This window comes from Phalacrocorax carbo, chromosome 2 (genome assembly GCF_963921805.1).
Source record: "Phalacrocorax carbo chromosome 2, bPhaCar2.1, whole genome shotgun sequence".
NCBI lineage: Eukaryota > Metazoa > Chordata > Aves > Suliformes > Phalacrocoracidae > Phalacrocorax > Phalacrocorax carbo.
The window spans coordinates 150,342,494-150,359,050 of NC_087514.1; the positions used below are offsets into that span (position 1 = coordinate 150,342,494).

Here is a 16,557-nt window from a genome sequence, read left to right on the forward strand (position 1 = left end):
ATTTAATACTTGGACCTAAAACCAACAAGATAAATAATAAAGATGCTTGGAATACTTCAACACCTTCCTGTTGTAACTGCAATAAAGTGACCATTCAGTGATCCCCAAAACTTTTTATCTGTCTCAAGAAATCTCTCATTAATTCTTCTTTGTTAAAATCGGAAAGACCAATCCACCCCGCAATAACAAACGATGCGGTAGCTAGGGCACACAGTTAGGAGAATCAACTTTTCCAAACTGAAAGGTGAGTAAACTAGTCGTTGTCGTGCTAGCTTTGTTTTCTTTTGGGGGAAGGGGCAAAAGGGAGCAAGTGAATAAGTTTGAAATGGTTTAGGTTTTGCCTCAATAGAAAATTAGAGCAAATGTTGAAATGTCAATGTTTTGCAGATCAGCACTCATTTTCAAGCCAGCGTTCTTTAATTCCAAATCCAGGAAGAAGACTGATTTAGCTACTGACCTAACATTTTGCTTAGATGCACACCACTGTCAGCCTAATTTAGGATCAAAACCAGTGTTTCCCTTTCAGTGATCATCTGAGCCACCTGAGGAGACAGCTGCAGCAAAGCAGTAGAGAGTCTGGAAATCACTGCATTTCAGAAATGTTGATGAAATTCTTTAGGCAAGCAAGTATTGCTAAGCGCTGTTCCTCTGTTTGTTGCTTTTGTGTATCAGCTACCACAGAGTACTTGTGTTTATTTTATACGTAAATTCTCAGCCAATTTGAAAATAATTTTGGCCAAGTATCAACCTTGTTACATCTTTTGCCAGAATGAGATAGCTGAAAGAAATGGGAAAACGTGACTCTCAAAACATACAGTGAAATAATCCCAATGTTAAACTTCTCCTAGATCAATGACTGACAAGTGTAACAAATTCTGCTCAGTTATGTGTGAGCCTGGATATATTCGCGGCACAGGTTACTACCACCTACTGACTCATTTGAGGCCTCAGAATTTATTCCAGCTTGAACTAGCTCGGTACTGAAAACTGAAGACATACTCACCATTTTGTAGGAGTGGAACATTTCTAACCAGCTGATTGGTCCCATTTTTCTGCTAGAAGCAATTTTAACATTAACGGGGTAGCTCTGCACACTCCCATGGCATGCTCTAGTTTCTTGTTGCTGATCATTTTCATAGCAGGACGCTTTACTCAAGTATTCTTCCAAACTTATTTTAGGTTGTACTTTAGTCCAAAATATTTATGTGCAAAACACAATTTTGAATGGAGGCAAGCCAATGAAAGAAACAGCTTACTAGAATTTCAGTTGACTTTGTTAAAGGAAATTATTTTAAATTAATGTGGCTACTGAACTGTTGCCATACTTGACCTCAGAAAATATATTCCTTCTAATTTTTGCTGTGAACATTTATTTATTTAAGCTAAACTCCAGGTCTTGAATGTTGACCATAAAGAAGTCTCAGATTTCCTGCTACTATTTCGTACTCTTTTTTTCTAAACAAGGGCAAACAACATATGTTTGCTGCATTAGCATTACACTGCCAAAACATCACTCTTAAATGAAATCATCTATGTATTTTTGGTAGAATCTTATTTAACAACTTCCACCCCTGACAGAAACAGAGTTAAAACAAGGCTGTTTTGTTTTCAGTGAGCAACAGTTTGATCACTGGTTTACTAGATGGCGCTCAAAACATTTTTCCATATGCTCTTCTCAAAGAGAATCTGACTTAAATGTGGTTTACCTTCACCAGTGAATGAAGGCTTTTTTCACCAAACATATCCCAGAGGAAGGTCAGGTCTTCCTGGCTGTCCACATGTGGCTGCAGCTGGGCTGGCAATGCAGCCAGCAGCTCGTACAGACCTATAAAATGAAAATAAAACACAAAGTGTAATCTGGGGGTGATCTCATTAATTTCACTTAACAGTTCTGTGTAATTGGCTGCCTGGAGCATGTCATTTTCACTGAATAGGGAGTCTGGAGTATCCAGCATAACATTAACTTGTAGAACCAAGAGGATCATTTTTTAAAAATTACTAAGAAGCAAGTATTAGCAGTGTACTTTTTACCTTGTCACAGTTGTCAAGCTTCTACATCCACATATATTTACACAAGATTATGCAGAAAATTCATAAAGGTTTTGAAAAAAGGACAAAACCAGAAAAAAAAACATACATTCCTTTGCTTAATCGTTATTCCATTTCCCTTGATGTTAGCCAAAGAGTGAAATGAGTCATGAATAGGAAAAACTTCCTTAAAAGAACAGAAACTGGATAGGGTGGTCCATTAAAAAAAGGTTCGTGGTTTCTCTAAATATTTCTTGCTAATATATTGCTTCATATTTTTTTTATCCCGTGTTCAGTAGGAATCCACAGCAAGACAAAAGGAACTGCGCTCTGTTTTGCAGGATTAAACCTTAAAAACCAAACGCAGCAGTTTTCCCAGATGCACATGCACACAGAAATATTTCAGTTACATTTTTTATTTGCAGGTATTTGAGATTCTCCGTAGGGTTAAAGCAATTGCTGTTGCTGGTTATTTGTGGCACACCTCACCAGCAGCCTCCGAGGGGCAGACAGTAGCACACTGTTCCACAGTAGCATACAGCACAAAATATCCATCATGCACACAGGCCATCAAACTGCTGTCCAAGAAATGTAGCAACAGTGTTTGCAGCAGCCCTCTTTAGGGAGGTAACCTGGCGTGAGTTGATATCAATTCATAGCACATGTTTAATTTTCCACTGGGATTACTTGGGGTAAAAAGGACAAAATGCCTTTTTCTCCTGTCTGCTGTCTACAAAAACACCGATAGTCTCCTGGGATCCAAGATACACGGTTCTGCTATTATTTTTAGTCTGAGTAAGTGCTGCTGTTCATCATAAGGACAGATTTACAAGATATTCTACTGGTAAAGAACATTGTTGGAAGTTAGAGGTTACCTGTTGTTATTATGCCTATTATCTCCCTAAAACTTATGATTTAGAATATTTTTTAGTAAACATGATTTCACAACCTTTCCAGGTGTTATATATCCCTTTCAAAATTACCTACAGCACCTTTGGGACCAGATTATTTAACATTTTTGTCTTTTACTGCCTTTCAGTAAAATATTGTGGAAAAAAGTTCCTTCCAGATACATTCTTTTTGTGGTCCAAGTGTTTTTGGTGGTTGACATTCATTTCTCGTAGAATCTTGCTTTTATTTAAATCTGCTCTTGTTTATGCTTCAGAAATAGAGGATACAACTCAAACCACTACAATTTTGCATGGATAGAAAAAGAACACTGAGCCTTGCCTAGTGAGGCAGTCTGTGATTGAGCTGACATCCAGACAACAGAGGTTTGAATGGCAGTCTCAACTCCAACTTTCCGGACTATTAGAACTTCAGCACTCAGTAAAAATGTTTTTTTTTTTAATCACGCAATTTATACTTCAAAAACATTTTCATTTAGCAAATTAAAAAATTACTTTACAGCCAGCCTTATATTTCTGCACATAGACACTTTTGTTACTGAAAATACATTTACTTCAGACTAACCTGAAGGTTGTTAGAAAATGGAATAAAAAGTTCAACATAAGCTTGACATAACTGTGGCATAACCGCTTAGGAACAATTCATGTGTGCCATTCAGGAGAAAGAAAATATTAACTTCAGCCACTCCCTTCAAATAAAAGATCTATAACAGAGTAAGCTTACTCCTTGATCCATCAGATCTGCTTAAATTTCACATACAGTCAACCATAAAACTGTTCTATCCTTGTAACTTGCTCCTCAAAGCTTTGATAATTAAAACCCCAGTGAAATAAAATGAAAGTTCATGTTTCCTGCTGGATTAACTATTACAGTAGTGACACAGGGTGAGACTGAATCTGCCTATAACAAGGCTTAGGTTTTATGCACAGAGCTCCCCGAGAAAAATCCTGCTGGACGGCACTCCAGGACTGACTAACCCTGCAGGTGCTTACACACATTAAGGTTTCCATAACCAGCTCAAAAGCATCTGTGGGCTTCACTTGTTCACGTAGCCCTGAATTTCCCCTTCTAGGAAAACAGGTGTCCATGTCCCTAGTGCGCTACTGATAGCTTCGACAGCAATGCACCCAATCTGTGCAACGCTCCCAGAGACGCGGAGAAAAATCAGACAAGTGCTGACTGGTTTTACACAATCCCATGGCTATGTTTGTAGTGCTGCTCTTCTTTGGCTCTTCAGTGCAGTGTTTATAGCTTTCAGCCAGGAGGAAATCAGAATCCCACCCTTCTCCACAGCAGCAGAACCTGAGAACTACGCCAGGCAGCATGCTGGAGAACACCATGCTTTCTCTCTTCAGAACCCTCTTGACACTCAGCTTATATAGCCAGGACTGAAAAAAATCTCCACCACAGAGACAAATGAAAACCAGGCAGGAGGACGACTCAGGGTATTTAGTTGGGAAGAACAGAAGACAAAGACCTAGAGTATGTCCAAAGTTAAAGCTGCATAACTCCAGATCATCTGATTCAGCTACAGCCTCCTTCCAAACAAGGGGTAATGGCAGCAGAAGGTGCTAGCACCTGTAAAGGTTTACCTTTACAGAGTCTCATTTTCCCTTGTCCCTTTTGTGATGCCCAGTACCACGGAATCCAAAGTTTTCAGATGGGCATTCATATTTTTATATATGAAGAAAAACAGTACGTGGTTCTTCTAGACACACACCCCTCCAACTAAAACATCACATTTTATTTGTATCTCAGTTACACAAAGTGTATTGTTCTTACTCATTGCAGTGTGAAAAAACACTGAAAACTGGCTGGCATGTGACTTTACTAGCAAATGGGATTTAAAAGAAAGTGCTTTTAAAATAAAATAATAATAGGTACAAAATAATGTGTCAAGTTACTGTAAACTGGTAATGAAGTTGAAACCGCTACATTGGCAGCTACACATTAGCCTAATTTAAATTACCAGATCTGGTAACTTGTTATACCCATCTTTCCAACACCCGAAGGGTGGTAGCTCAAATCTCTGCAACCCTGTAAGGTGTCACTGTACAGAGATGCTGCCATGTGGCAAGAGAAGTATTCCGAATTTAACAGCAAAGACTGCTTCAGTCCAACCTCAAATCTCCTGCAAAACTTCTAACTAGCATCTCAGATGGTTCTGCAAGCCAGAGCCAAAGGCCACTGAAATAAATGCAAATATCTCAATAGTTTTAGTACTGACAAGCAGTAGAAACCAGATGTTTTTTTAAAATCTTTTCAGTAGCAATTTTAAAGACTGAAGTGATGCTATACTGAACACCTTTGATCACTCCTGAAAACAAAAATTAATTTTCAAGAAGATCAGAGGTATACCCCCTATATTCAGATTAACCGCTTTGTAAATTAAAAACTCATGTTCATCGCGTAAGCCACGGAATTAGATGTAGCTCAGCACACCAGAGCTGAATGCTACTGTTGTAAGCATGTGGCTGCCAGGCCTCGGTCATGCTCTTGGGTCTCAATTTGATGTTTCTCTTAAAGTCTGACCTCCCTGAGTCGTATGACATGCATGGACCTCCTATTAAAAGAAAGTATTTTGCATATATTTTTTGAAAGATGCCCAAAATTCAAATAAACACACAAACACCTTTTTTAAAAGTATCTAGAAGTTGTGTTTAAAAAAAACAGAATCCCAAAAAGAAGAAGAAAAAAAACCTTTTTTGGTTTTGTTTTTTTTTTTTTTAATACCTGATGTTGGCAACACTATAAAGAGTCTTGAAAAAAAAATTTCCTTTTTCCATACACTATTGCTATTCTACTCAGGTCCTTCAATTTTTTTTAGTGTAGTTTGCCTAAATTTAACCACCTTCTATATTTAAAAGGAATCATATGTCCACTGGGATTTTCTAGTATTAAAACACTTCAGGTGTCAAAATACAGTAAAGTAAACATGGCTTACACAAGAAAAACCTTATTTACTTCAATTTTTAAAAGCAGATCATTTATTCAAAGATCCCAGAAGATCTGGTCATACATAAAAGAAATTAACAATGAGCTTAAACAGGGACATGCAAGACTACTTTGCAGTCTTCAGAAGGAAAGTAAACCCAGTCAGGCCTACAACTTGGGGGGGGCGGGCAGGAATAATCAAAACAGATCACAGTGTAATCAACCCTGGACATTCCCAAATCATTGAAACAGAGGAGGAAAAAGGGCCCTTTCTAGATTAAACAAGGTCACATAATCGAGCGGCAGTAATAGGAGTCAATCCCAGAAAAACAAGGGAGCTCCTAGTTTTAGATACTAGTATGCTGTTATTTACAGTCATGTTCTATAAATTAGGTCCTGTATCTAATACTTACGTTAACTAAGTAAAAGCCTATAGCATAGAAACATTTAAAAAAAAAAAAAAAAAAAGAGACAAGCATAGCACATAAGAATACTATAAAACTCTTATAAGAGTGGAAGTTTGAAGGTGCTTATGTAGTCTATTAAATATGATTACCTGATTCAAGAATAAAGAAATTATAGGTAATAGATTAATACCAGACATACAATACACTTTTCATGAAATTTAGTTCAGCCAATAAAAGTGACACAGGGAATTAAAAACCAATGACTAGCTAACCTTATATAGAGAAGTAGTCCATATAAACTATACACATATAGATAATCTAAACACACACACATAACCTAAAACTAAAATTTACAACAGCTTGTCATGGATAGAGAAACTACTTGGAAGATTTTGGACTTGTTGCAAGAGCAAGTAAGATAAAATGGCTGCAGAATAAGGCTTGTAGCATTCTGCCAGCTTTGACTAAGGAAACAATTTCAAGGGAAAATACAGCTATGTTTGAAAACTTAGCACTGTCCCTGCTTAAAAAAGTAAAGGATAAATTTCAGTTTGTTCTTTTAACATACTTAAGCAGTTTCTGTCTTCAGAGTATCTTCAGCTTTTCCTAAGCTTAACTGATACAATTTAGTTTTATTTGAACTGAAGAACAGTGTGTAATAATGGCAATTCCAATTTTTAAAATGTGTAGCGTAAATTTGCACATGCAACAAGATTTAAGACTAAGCAGCAGTGGAAAGCTTTTAAATCAGAAACAATGGGACAAAGAATTTTTCCAGTTCTAGAAAATTGCTTCCTTCATAGTGTTACATTCTGTAGAAGACTGCTTGTTCCTAGGAGGAGAATAAATGGCTAAGCAATTGATGAAAGTGTTCCCGTACCGAACCACTCACACTGCAGATTCCAGATGCTCTACATTCTTGACATCAGAATGGAAAAATTTACTGTTAGTCTAGAGAAATTCAATATCACCATTCTTGTCATATCCTTCATAGCTTCATTATTAGGACAAGTCTGTGGAAGCTATAAACTAGTGCTAAATGATAAAAAACATGGTCTCTGCGTTCCATCACTCTTGCATATTACAAAACAGCAACTGTTTTGGTTAGCATAAGGAAAGAAATAGAGGACAAGTGGATGTGCATCTGCTGTCATATGTTAATTAATCTCCTGAATTAGCATTCTGAACAATGATGCCAGGCTTCCAATCAAAAATTTTTACAGTAACTGAGGGATAATAAACACTAAAGAATATATATCTAAGCCCAGAACAACACTGTAAAATTTTATTGTATTAATAAAAGGGGACACACCAACCTTTAAATTTTCCACTTTGTCAAAGGTAAAATAATCAGCACCATTTGCTGCCATTTATAACAAGCTGACATTTTTTCACATTTGAACTGTACTTTACAGTTCTATAAAGGCTCAGACAACACTTGCCTTACACAAAAGCAAATAGCATTGCAGTAGAAACACTCACTGACATCCTTGCTGTTGCACAATAAAATCAGATGCTAACACCAAATATTGAAAATTATTTCGTTCTGAAGTTTGAGGTCAATATTTATGCACAGGTTCAAATAAAAACATAAACAGTACACACACATTAGGATAGACATACTGCACTGTCCTATCAGACTCCAGTTGTAAAAAGCCTGCTATGTGCTCAGTTTTATGTGCTACAAATAGTTCTTTTTTATGTTCTCTTAAGTAATTCCACCAAATATATGGGCTTCCTGACACTTCAAAACGTTCAAAACTAACAGTTTTTCTTTGCAGAACCAGTCATTAACTCATACCAGCACATGCCTTTTTTAATTTTGCAGTTTACTATTTTTAAAATGATTAATCTAATTTTCAAAGTTACAGAATACTGAGTAACTAGATAATCACGACATGCAAGTGATCAGCACCTTTGAAAAAAGTATCTGTGTGTGTTTGCTACTTCACAAAAAAAGTAAAACGCTAAAATCCTTACAGATGGCACAGCAATAGAAATGTCAATATTTTTTCCTAATGAAAACAAGAATTTTGCTGTAAGTGTCCTGAAAGAAGATTACATACTTGCTAAGGGTAATACAGTCTTTTAACTTAAAAGTTGTACCTAATTTTTATTCCTCCAAGCTACAGTAATTTGTTAACCCACCTTGAAACAACGTTATGACAGAAAATGTTGGAAGTGAGCAATCATTTAAGCCCACCACTTTTAAAAATGTTATTTCCTTCAAAATGGAAAAGTCTTTAGTTTTGGAACTTGGCTCCCAGACCTAAAGAATCCGCAGTTGTTTGAAACAGTTATTGGTCTTTTAGGATTTGTCTCAACATGTGTATTTCAGATTTAGCATACCACATACCATTACATTCTGATGCGAGTTAAATAGCTGATCCCTATTTGCATTCATACAGGGCAAGACTGTTGCTGCAGAGTTCTTGCATGTACGGCTCAGAACTGCTTCAAAATCGAAACCCTTCCAAATGAGTTACTAGACACTATGTCAACAAGGATACTTTGAAAGTTTATAAAAGGTACTTTCATGAGTATTCAAAAGCTCTCCTATTATCTGCAAGAATAACACATACATTGAACTGATTTAGAGTGACCTATCAAGCACAAATTAATAAGCAGCTTGTAGAAAGCTCATACAAAGATCCGACGTTCCTATTTTTTTAAAAAAACTCTTGTCTCCTCCAACAAAGCCTGCATACTACAACACCTTGAATGACCTTCACTAATTGACTGGTCCTTTGTATAGACACCAGCTTGCTGAGTCTCCAGTATTTCTATCTAGATCTTCATCAACACTAGAGAAGGCAACAGCAAGTACCTGGCAGGCAGTCAGGAAAGAACTCATACCAGCACTAGAATGTCACTGGGCACGTTCACCCCGTTTAACTCTTCAGTCACAGTTTGCAACATTAAGAGACTTGCAACGTTAAGAGACTGGGGAGGGGTGGCAAGGAATACCAAATGTGGCATTTTATATCTGCAAAAGGAAGACACAATATCTCAGAGATATGAATCTAAGAGACTGAATAAAGACTTCTAACAACAGAAGCCAAGATAATTTTCAACTCATTTGTGCCTAAAACTGCTGGAAACTCCATTTGATTACCATGTATCTCAACTTTTCATATTGTGTCTTGAGAGTAGAAGAAAAGTCCTACAATCATAGGCAGTACTGATGCCCAAAAACATGCCAATATATTATTTCAGTGTTGTGATTCACTGTGTGACTGAGTTTAAAGTTTAACACTCAAGACAAGTTATGCTGTTACATCAATCAGTCATATATGCATACTCTAGATATACAAGCCTACAGAGGTATATAGGAATATGCAAACATTTAAAGAGTCAAGTGCATCATCATCTTATCTAAAAAACTAAACTTTTTGAAATAATTAAAGTATTTCATAGTTTATGCCTAAGATTAATATGCTTCATTCACTGAGGTGGTTTTTGGTCATTTTTAAACCAATGTGTTATTTTACAGGCAGAAATCATATTTGAACCTCTGTATTCCACAATAGGCAACTAACAGCAACCAGGGAAGCTTCTCACAACCTATTAGTAGTACAAAATTTCCTTCAGATTAACAGCTTTAGTTTTATTAAAACAGCCAATACATGACGTGAAGTTGGGCTGAGAAGCCACGGAACATTTTACGTGTCAGTGAATGCACACAATACGTACACTCTGCTAACTAACCTGGACGCTGGCACAACTACGCTTGAGCAGTACATGCTCTCGGCAAAGGACATCTGGCATTACTAGGGACTATCAACCATTTGTTTAATTACAGCTTTTGGTCCAACAAACATAGCTATACATTTAAGCCTCTGGTCAGAAACAATATAGGGCGTCATACTTTAAAATTTACCACAAAACCACACATTGCTCTAAGCGGAAGGGAGAGAGAAGCGGAAGGGAGAGAGAAGCGGAAGGGAGAGAGAAGCGGAAGGGAGAGAGAAGCGGAAGGGAGAGAGAAGCGGAAGGGAGAGAGAAGCGGAAGGGAAAAAGTAAAAATTGTTGCAGCTGCCAGATGGTTTTAGAGTTTACCACCAGTAAATAAAATTGCACACATTTTCTGATTCCACACTGCTGAATCAGTCTAGCATAATATAAAGTATTAACCAAAAACAGAACAGTTTAGGGAAATGTCATTCTACCTTGAACAAGTTTTCCAACAGTCACCATAACTATGTTGATACCAAAATAAATACCCTTTCCAACACCAACAGCAAGTTATATTTTTAAAAATTAAATCTGATATTATTAGATTAAAGCTTGCCATACGTCTCATACTTTCCCAAATCTTTCATATTAATGTTAGCCTACAAGCCATTTAATGCCTCTGGCAGCTGGAGATGGGGAGAATTCAAGAATGCATGGTAAAATATTGGCTGTATTTATTAATTCAGTATAAATTTTGCCTCCGCCGGCATATCAGTTTTCATGAAAATCTAGCCATATCTGTGCATTTCAAGGTGGTGAGAAATTTAAGTAGCCTTGAAACTGTGATGCAGCCAAAGGCTTTCACATACTATACTTGTGGTGGCACACTTATGCCTAAGTCATAAGCAACAGCGTGAAGCAGGCGAGTGTAGGCTTTCCCTCTGCTTCGCTTCCACTGCAGCACATCAGTGGCGAAGCAGAGGCAGTTTGGAGCGGGATTCAATCGCCCGGCAAGCCTTCACCCTGGCAGCCTCCAACGGAAGAGCTACTCCCAGAAATCTTTCCTTCATCACACTCCTAAGTTCCCTTTCTCTTAATCTCGTAGAATGAACACAGATCTTTGGCCACCATTTTATGTTATTGTATTTTTTTAAAACAGGCTGTAAAAATAGAACACCCTGTTTTCTATCTCCCTCCTCATTCTGAAAGCTAGTTTAAAAGGCTAAAATCTTTAACCCCTTCAGTTTAATTTGTCCTTCTTCCCTTACAAGTGTTTCAGATGTTCCCCTCTCAGCTCAAGCAACTACTCAGATTTTAATTTGTGTTATTACTGTTTCTTTTTTTCCTGTCCACCTTTTTTATCCTTTTTGTTATCAAGCATTCTTAGGAAAGATTTTGTTAAAACTGGCAATCTGATTAAAATGCATTAGTAGTAAATAAAGGGAAGACATCTATATGAGAACAGTAAAAGCAAGGATAGCATCTTTTGGTGTTCAGATGACAGCAAAATTGTTTTTGAACTTCACATTGCTTGCAGTGGTCTCACTTCTCTAGGAGGATCCATATGGACTATGGAGCTATCATATCAACATAATAGTCTAGCAAAATATTTCTACCAGCATTCAGTACAGCCACATCAACAGCATGCAGCTTCAGAGGTTGAAATAATTCTTAAAGAATCACAGAATATGCTACTAAAAATGCACTTTGAAAGAACATCCAACATTTAGAACAAATTTCTTATCTTTTTTTGTATTATTACAAAACAGAGAAGACAACACCAAAACTGTGAATATTTTAAAGGCCATGTGAATTTATAATTTGGTTAGTAACAAATATGTTGGGTATTTTTAATTTAAAAAACTAACATGTATTCAGTTTTACAGGCTTGTAATACTGAAAGAACTCCACTGTCTGGCACAGCATTAGCTCCTATATGTACTCAAGAAGAAACTAATGCAAGCCCTGCACATTTTTTCTTTCTACAATCTACAATATTCAAAGTCAAGAACTGCTTCTGACTTTCATCATATTTAAGCAATCTCACACAGTTTTACTTGGTGGCCATACTTGGCCCATTAATGTGATTTTCCCACTGACAATACATGAATCAACACAGAGTCAGCCTTGCACATTCATGTGCTAGTTTAAGGACAAACAGAAAAGCATTTTTAAACTTGTCAGTTGAGCAAGCTTGATACAGGGTTGAAAGGAGAAAAATCTGTAACAATTTTACGATGTTTTTCACACTAAAACAACACTTAAAGCATAATGATGTAATTCTGGCTCCACCAAAGTCAGCAGCGAAGCTGCCATCAACTACTGTGAAGCCAGGACTGCAAACTTAAATATCCCTAGATATATCTGATAAATGAATGCCAGATCTCTAAGACTTGCTTTACCTGCAAAAGCGCAAGTCTTCCAGCTCAGTCTTCAAACTCTATTTGCTTGAACTCTTTGTGCAAGCCCATCAGACTTTTGCAACACAGAAAATACTTAAAGCTTCAGATGCAGCCTCAAGCAGGAGCTCAGACTTCTGCTCAAGATGGCTGCTTTAAGGTAACGTTGACCTGACACTGACAGGACTATAAACCTTAAGGGAGGAGCAGGATCATGCACATGCTATAAACAAGGGGGTGTGTGTCTGCATTCAGAAGAATATACAGGTTAAAACGTGGTATAACAAAAGTATGTATAAGTATATGGAGGAAGCAGCTGCAAGGACATGCTGACATCCCTAATAAAGTCTGTTGACAAAGTAAAAGCAATGTAAAATTAACACGAGTAAGTCAACACTTAGTCTGATCAAATATGGCCCATCATGAACACTATCCTGCTTTTGACAGTGGTCCGATGCCATCAATGCTTCCATACTGGTCTCCGAGTTTCCAATAGTCCATGACGTGGCAACTTTCCGATATTCACAGATGATGCATTTCTATTTACTATTCCTCAATTAATTCTTTCACTCATTTTTAAATCCAGGTTTTCTTTTACTTCACCAGGATATGAGAGACACAAAAATAAGCTAGTTCAGGGATGCATTAATAACACAGTCTTAGCAGACAGACCAGACGAAGTTGTATCCCTAGCCCAAACATGCAGTTTTGTTAGGTCCCCACTAAGTGACCTGCTAGCTCCACAGCATCTCAGATTTTCTTCTCGTGGACCAGAGCAGTTTCAACTCATTGCATGTCACAACACCAGTTTATGCAAGCAGGGCAAGAGGAATACTGGTCTACCCACCAAGGAACAACAGAGTTAAGAAAATCCAAATTTTCTTATGTTTCTCTTTTTTTAATCTAAGAGTGAGAGTAATAGCAGAAAAACAGGGCTCTGATTAGAAATCACCTGCCTTATAACCAGGACAGAAAGCATAGTTGGATGTAATAATTCAAAATACTGTTAAATACCTACCATCCCCATGAGGAAACACTATAAAGAAGTGGAAGAGAATAAATAATTCTCTTTTCCCTCCGAATGCAAATTTTTATTTAAAGAAATAATTTACAACTTGCAGCAGAAAACAAATTGGATTTAACACGCAGTATTATTTAACAGCAAGATATTAATGATGGGCCTCATATTCTCCTATAGATTTCTTGGGAGAATGGAGATAGTTAAGCTTTATCACACACCATAAGTATTAAAGGTGTATTTGGAGCATCACATGCATTAAATAGCACAGTAAAACATGTTTTTAGAGATGTTTTAACACACACAATTTTAAAATCAGGGTATTTCCACACACACACTTTTTGGAACCCTTTTCTTTCTTTATTCAGAGAGTACATCCATGACTATTACTTTTGGACATACTAACATTCCTTAAACAATAAAACAAGCAAAATTGTCAGCATCAGGCACCAGTCATCACACAATCCCCCTGCTGTTCATCTCAACATGTTCTTGAGACTTCTGAAATGTCAGGAAGCGTTTGGCCAAGTAATAATTTAAGGAAAAAAAAAAAATTAAGGCAGGTTTTGGAAGGACACAAAAGGTTGCATGATAAAGAAAGCAAAAGGATCCAGAGTGGAAAGTCAGCCCAGAGTAGACCCCAACAAACCTTCCAAAATTCAGCTTTAGTATACTAAACAGCTTCAACTGCACTTATTTCCACAGAGAAATGGGGAGAAAAGAAAGGTATGCAGAGGCAGGGTTTGGCAAGATAATAGTCAAGTCCCTGAAGCACAGGAATAGGGAGACAAAAAAAGCAAAATAACACACACAACCCTCCCTCCCCATGGTAATAACTAGCTAAATAAACACACACACCCCAACTCTAACTATTAATCTTTCCCTCTAAGAAATTTTACATGGACCTGAGATGGGGGGTGTGTGTGTGTGTGTGTGGAATCACTGCACCGTACAGTCTAATTTTAAATAAGAGTCAAATGCAGTTCCTTATTATACACAGTTGTTTGATTCCTGACCTGAAGTCTCCCGCTTTTTTTTTTTTTTTTTTTTTTTTTTTCAAAATCCTGCTGTTACTCTTGTGCATAAAACTATGTGATCTAAAATAACAAGCACAGAGGTGGAAAGCAGGCATCTTTGTATGATAACCTCAGCTGGATCATCTATTTACCAAACACCCTCGAGCAAAAATACTAACTTTAGTTGTCCCTAAAGCAGGGACAAAAATATTGTCAGACAGAGAGAATATACACGTAACAGCAAGATGATATTTAACCTTTGAATATAGCCCAATATTGCAACAGAGAAGGTGAAAACTACGGAAAGCTATATCTCTGCGCTCCCGCTGCCTGCAGTCAGTGATAGGAACTGGACTCTGACGTGGAAGGCAAGGGAAGGAAGAGAACTTGAGACAGTGTTTTTCTTCTCCTAATGTGTTAAAGAAGTGTCAAAACTAAATAGTCTGTGTTCAGAAATAACTCCACTGATAACTGTAACTCACAGAGGGGATAGTCTAGACTGCTGCAAATATTAAGGCATGTATGATATCATCTTTTTTTTCACTTCCTCTTTTTTCTAAGTTAACATTGTAGGAACCACGCTCAGAGGTGAATCCAAATTCTTCAGAGCCATACACAGTATCTGTTTAGAGTTGTTCTTTTTTGGGGTTTGCGAATGGAAGGGAAGATGGTGGTGGGACTTTTAAAAATTAATTTATTTTACTTGTGGCATTTCATATATCTAAATTAACTTCAGGGAGAAAAGGTTATATTTAAAGTCTTAAATTAAGCATCTGTTGAGACCACAATTAACTACCTTATTTGGTGATTTCTTTAAATACAGACTGTCGACTTAGCAAATAAGATCTGGAGGAAACATGCAGTCCTCCTTGGCTTGCGTACCTGTGTCACCTCCAGATCCAGTTGATAACGCTGGCATGATTTAGTCTGCAGAGTATCACACAGGAACGTCAGACTAGCACTCTGCAGCCAGAAAGCAGAAGTTAATTTCAGTTTAAATACTTGCAGCCAAGCTGTCTGCGAAGATTTATGTTATCTCCTGGTTTCTCCTAGAAAGAACAGAAACAGAATTTTACAATTAAGAACATTGTTAAACTGTAAATTACTGCAGTTAACCAAATCCAATCATTATCACAAAAAAAGCTTTTGATTTAAGATTCTCAATACAAAGCACTTTGCATTTATTTATTACTGTTAAGATTTTTTTCCCCAGGTGAAACAAGTTTTGTTTTCTTCAGTCTAGCCTATAATCCCATTCTGCTGTAAAAAGTATTTAACACATCTCTATCATGTAAATTATACTCTTGAACTCCAGCACATCAGGTATTTTAGAAATAAAGTTTAGGGTTATTTTATTAAAACAGCGAATAATTTAAGTCACTCAAATTTTGCTACTACTTATCCCAGGAAAAAAAAAATTCTTACTAGCATGGTAGTTTATTCAGTGTTTCTACTTAACCTCCTTGCAATTGTTTTCAGTTCATTTAAGATACGACATGCAATTTTTATTTGTAATCTGGAAATATAATCTAAATTTTCACTGAAGTTGTAAAAAGCAGGACTGGGGCAAACACTTCTCTAAGGTAAATAGCAGTTTGATCTGTGGAGTTGATGGAGCCATTATCATGCAGACCATGTAAGGAATTTTTCTGTAAGTCATTACTACAAAATCAGTATTTTTTTAAGACATATTTTTTAATAATTGCACAGGCCTACCAATACTAAATTTTGGGTCTGTCTTTTAACCAGTTCTTGAGGAAAATTCAGAGCAAATATAACAAAAATAAAAACCAATTTCAAAGATAAGTTAACGTATTTAAATTCAACTGTGTTAAAATATGAAACTGGAACACAAACTTGTGAAAAGAATTTCAGAGTTAAGACTGGAAATGTTTACTAACAGCAGGGCAGGGACTGATGTGTGAGAAGGAAAGGAGAGGGGGAAGTAGAAGCTAACAGAAAACAAGGGTTTTATCCAGATTTCAGTTTAAAAAAAAATCCTTGAAGAAAGAAAGCAGCATAGTCCTGCTTTAGCATAAGAAAATAAACAAATGGAAGAGCATTTTGCTGCTGCTATTTCTGGTTTATTGGGAGGGGGGTTGGTTTGGGTGGGTTTTTTGTGGTTTGTTTGCTTATTTTTAAACATTCATATTAATCAGAATAACTTTTTA

At 36.8% G+C, this 16,557-nt stretch overlaps 1 protein-coding gene across 4 annotated transcripts in view; it reads right to left on the bottom strand.

Moving 5' to 3' along the window:
- MPP7 (MAGUK p55 scaffold protein 7) overlaps positions 1-16,557 on the bottom strand; it is a 158,210-nt gene that overhangs the window by 100,603 nt on the left and 41,050 nt on the right. For 3 of the 4 annotated variants that reach the window (XM_064444870.1, XM_064444867.1, XM_064444868.1), the window contains exons 2-3: positions 15,269-15,435; positions 1,707-1,825 (exon numbers count right to left, since the gene is read on the bottom strand). In XM_064444870.1, coding sequence (XP_064300940.1) covers positions 1,707-1,825; positions 15,269-15,305 — 156 coding nt within the window. In that variant the 5' untranslated portion in view covers positions 15,306-15,435. The remainder of the gene's footprint in view (positions 1-1,706; positions 1,826-15,268; positions 15,436-16,557) is intronic. The other variant, XM_064444869.1, reaches the window with a different exon arrangement.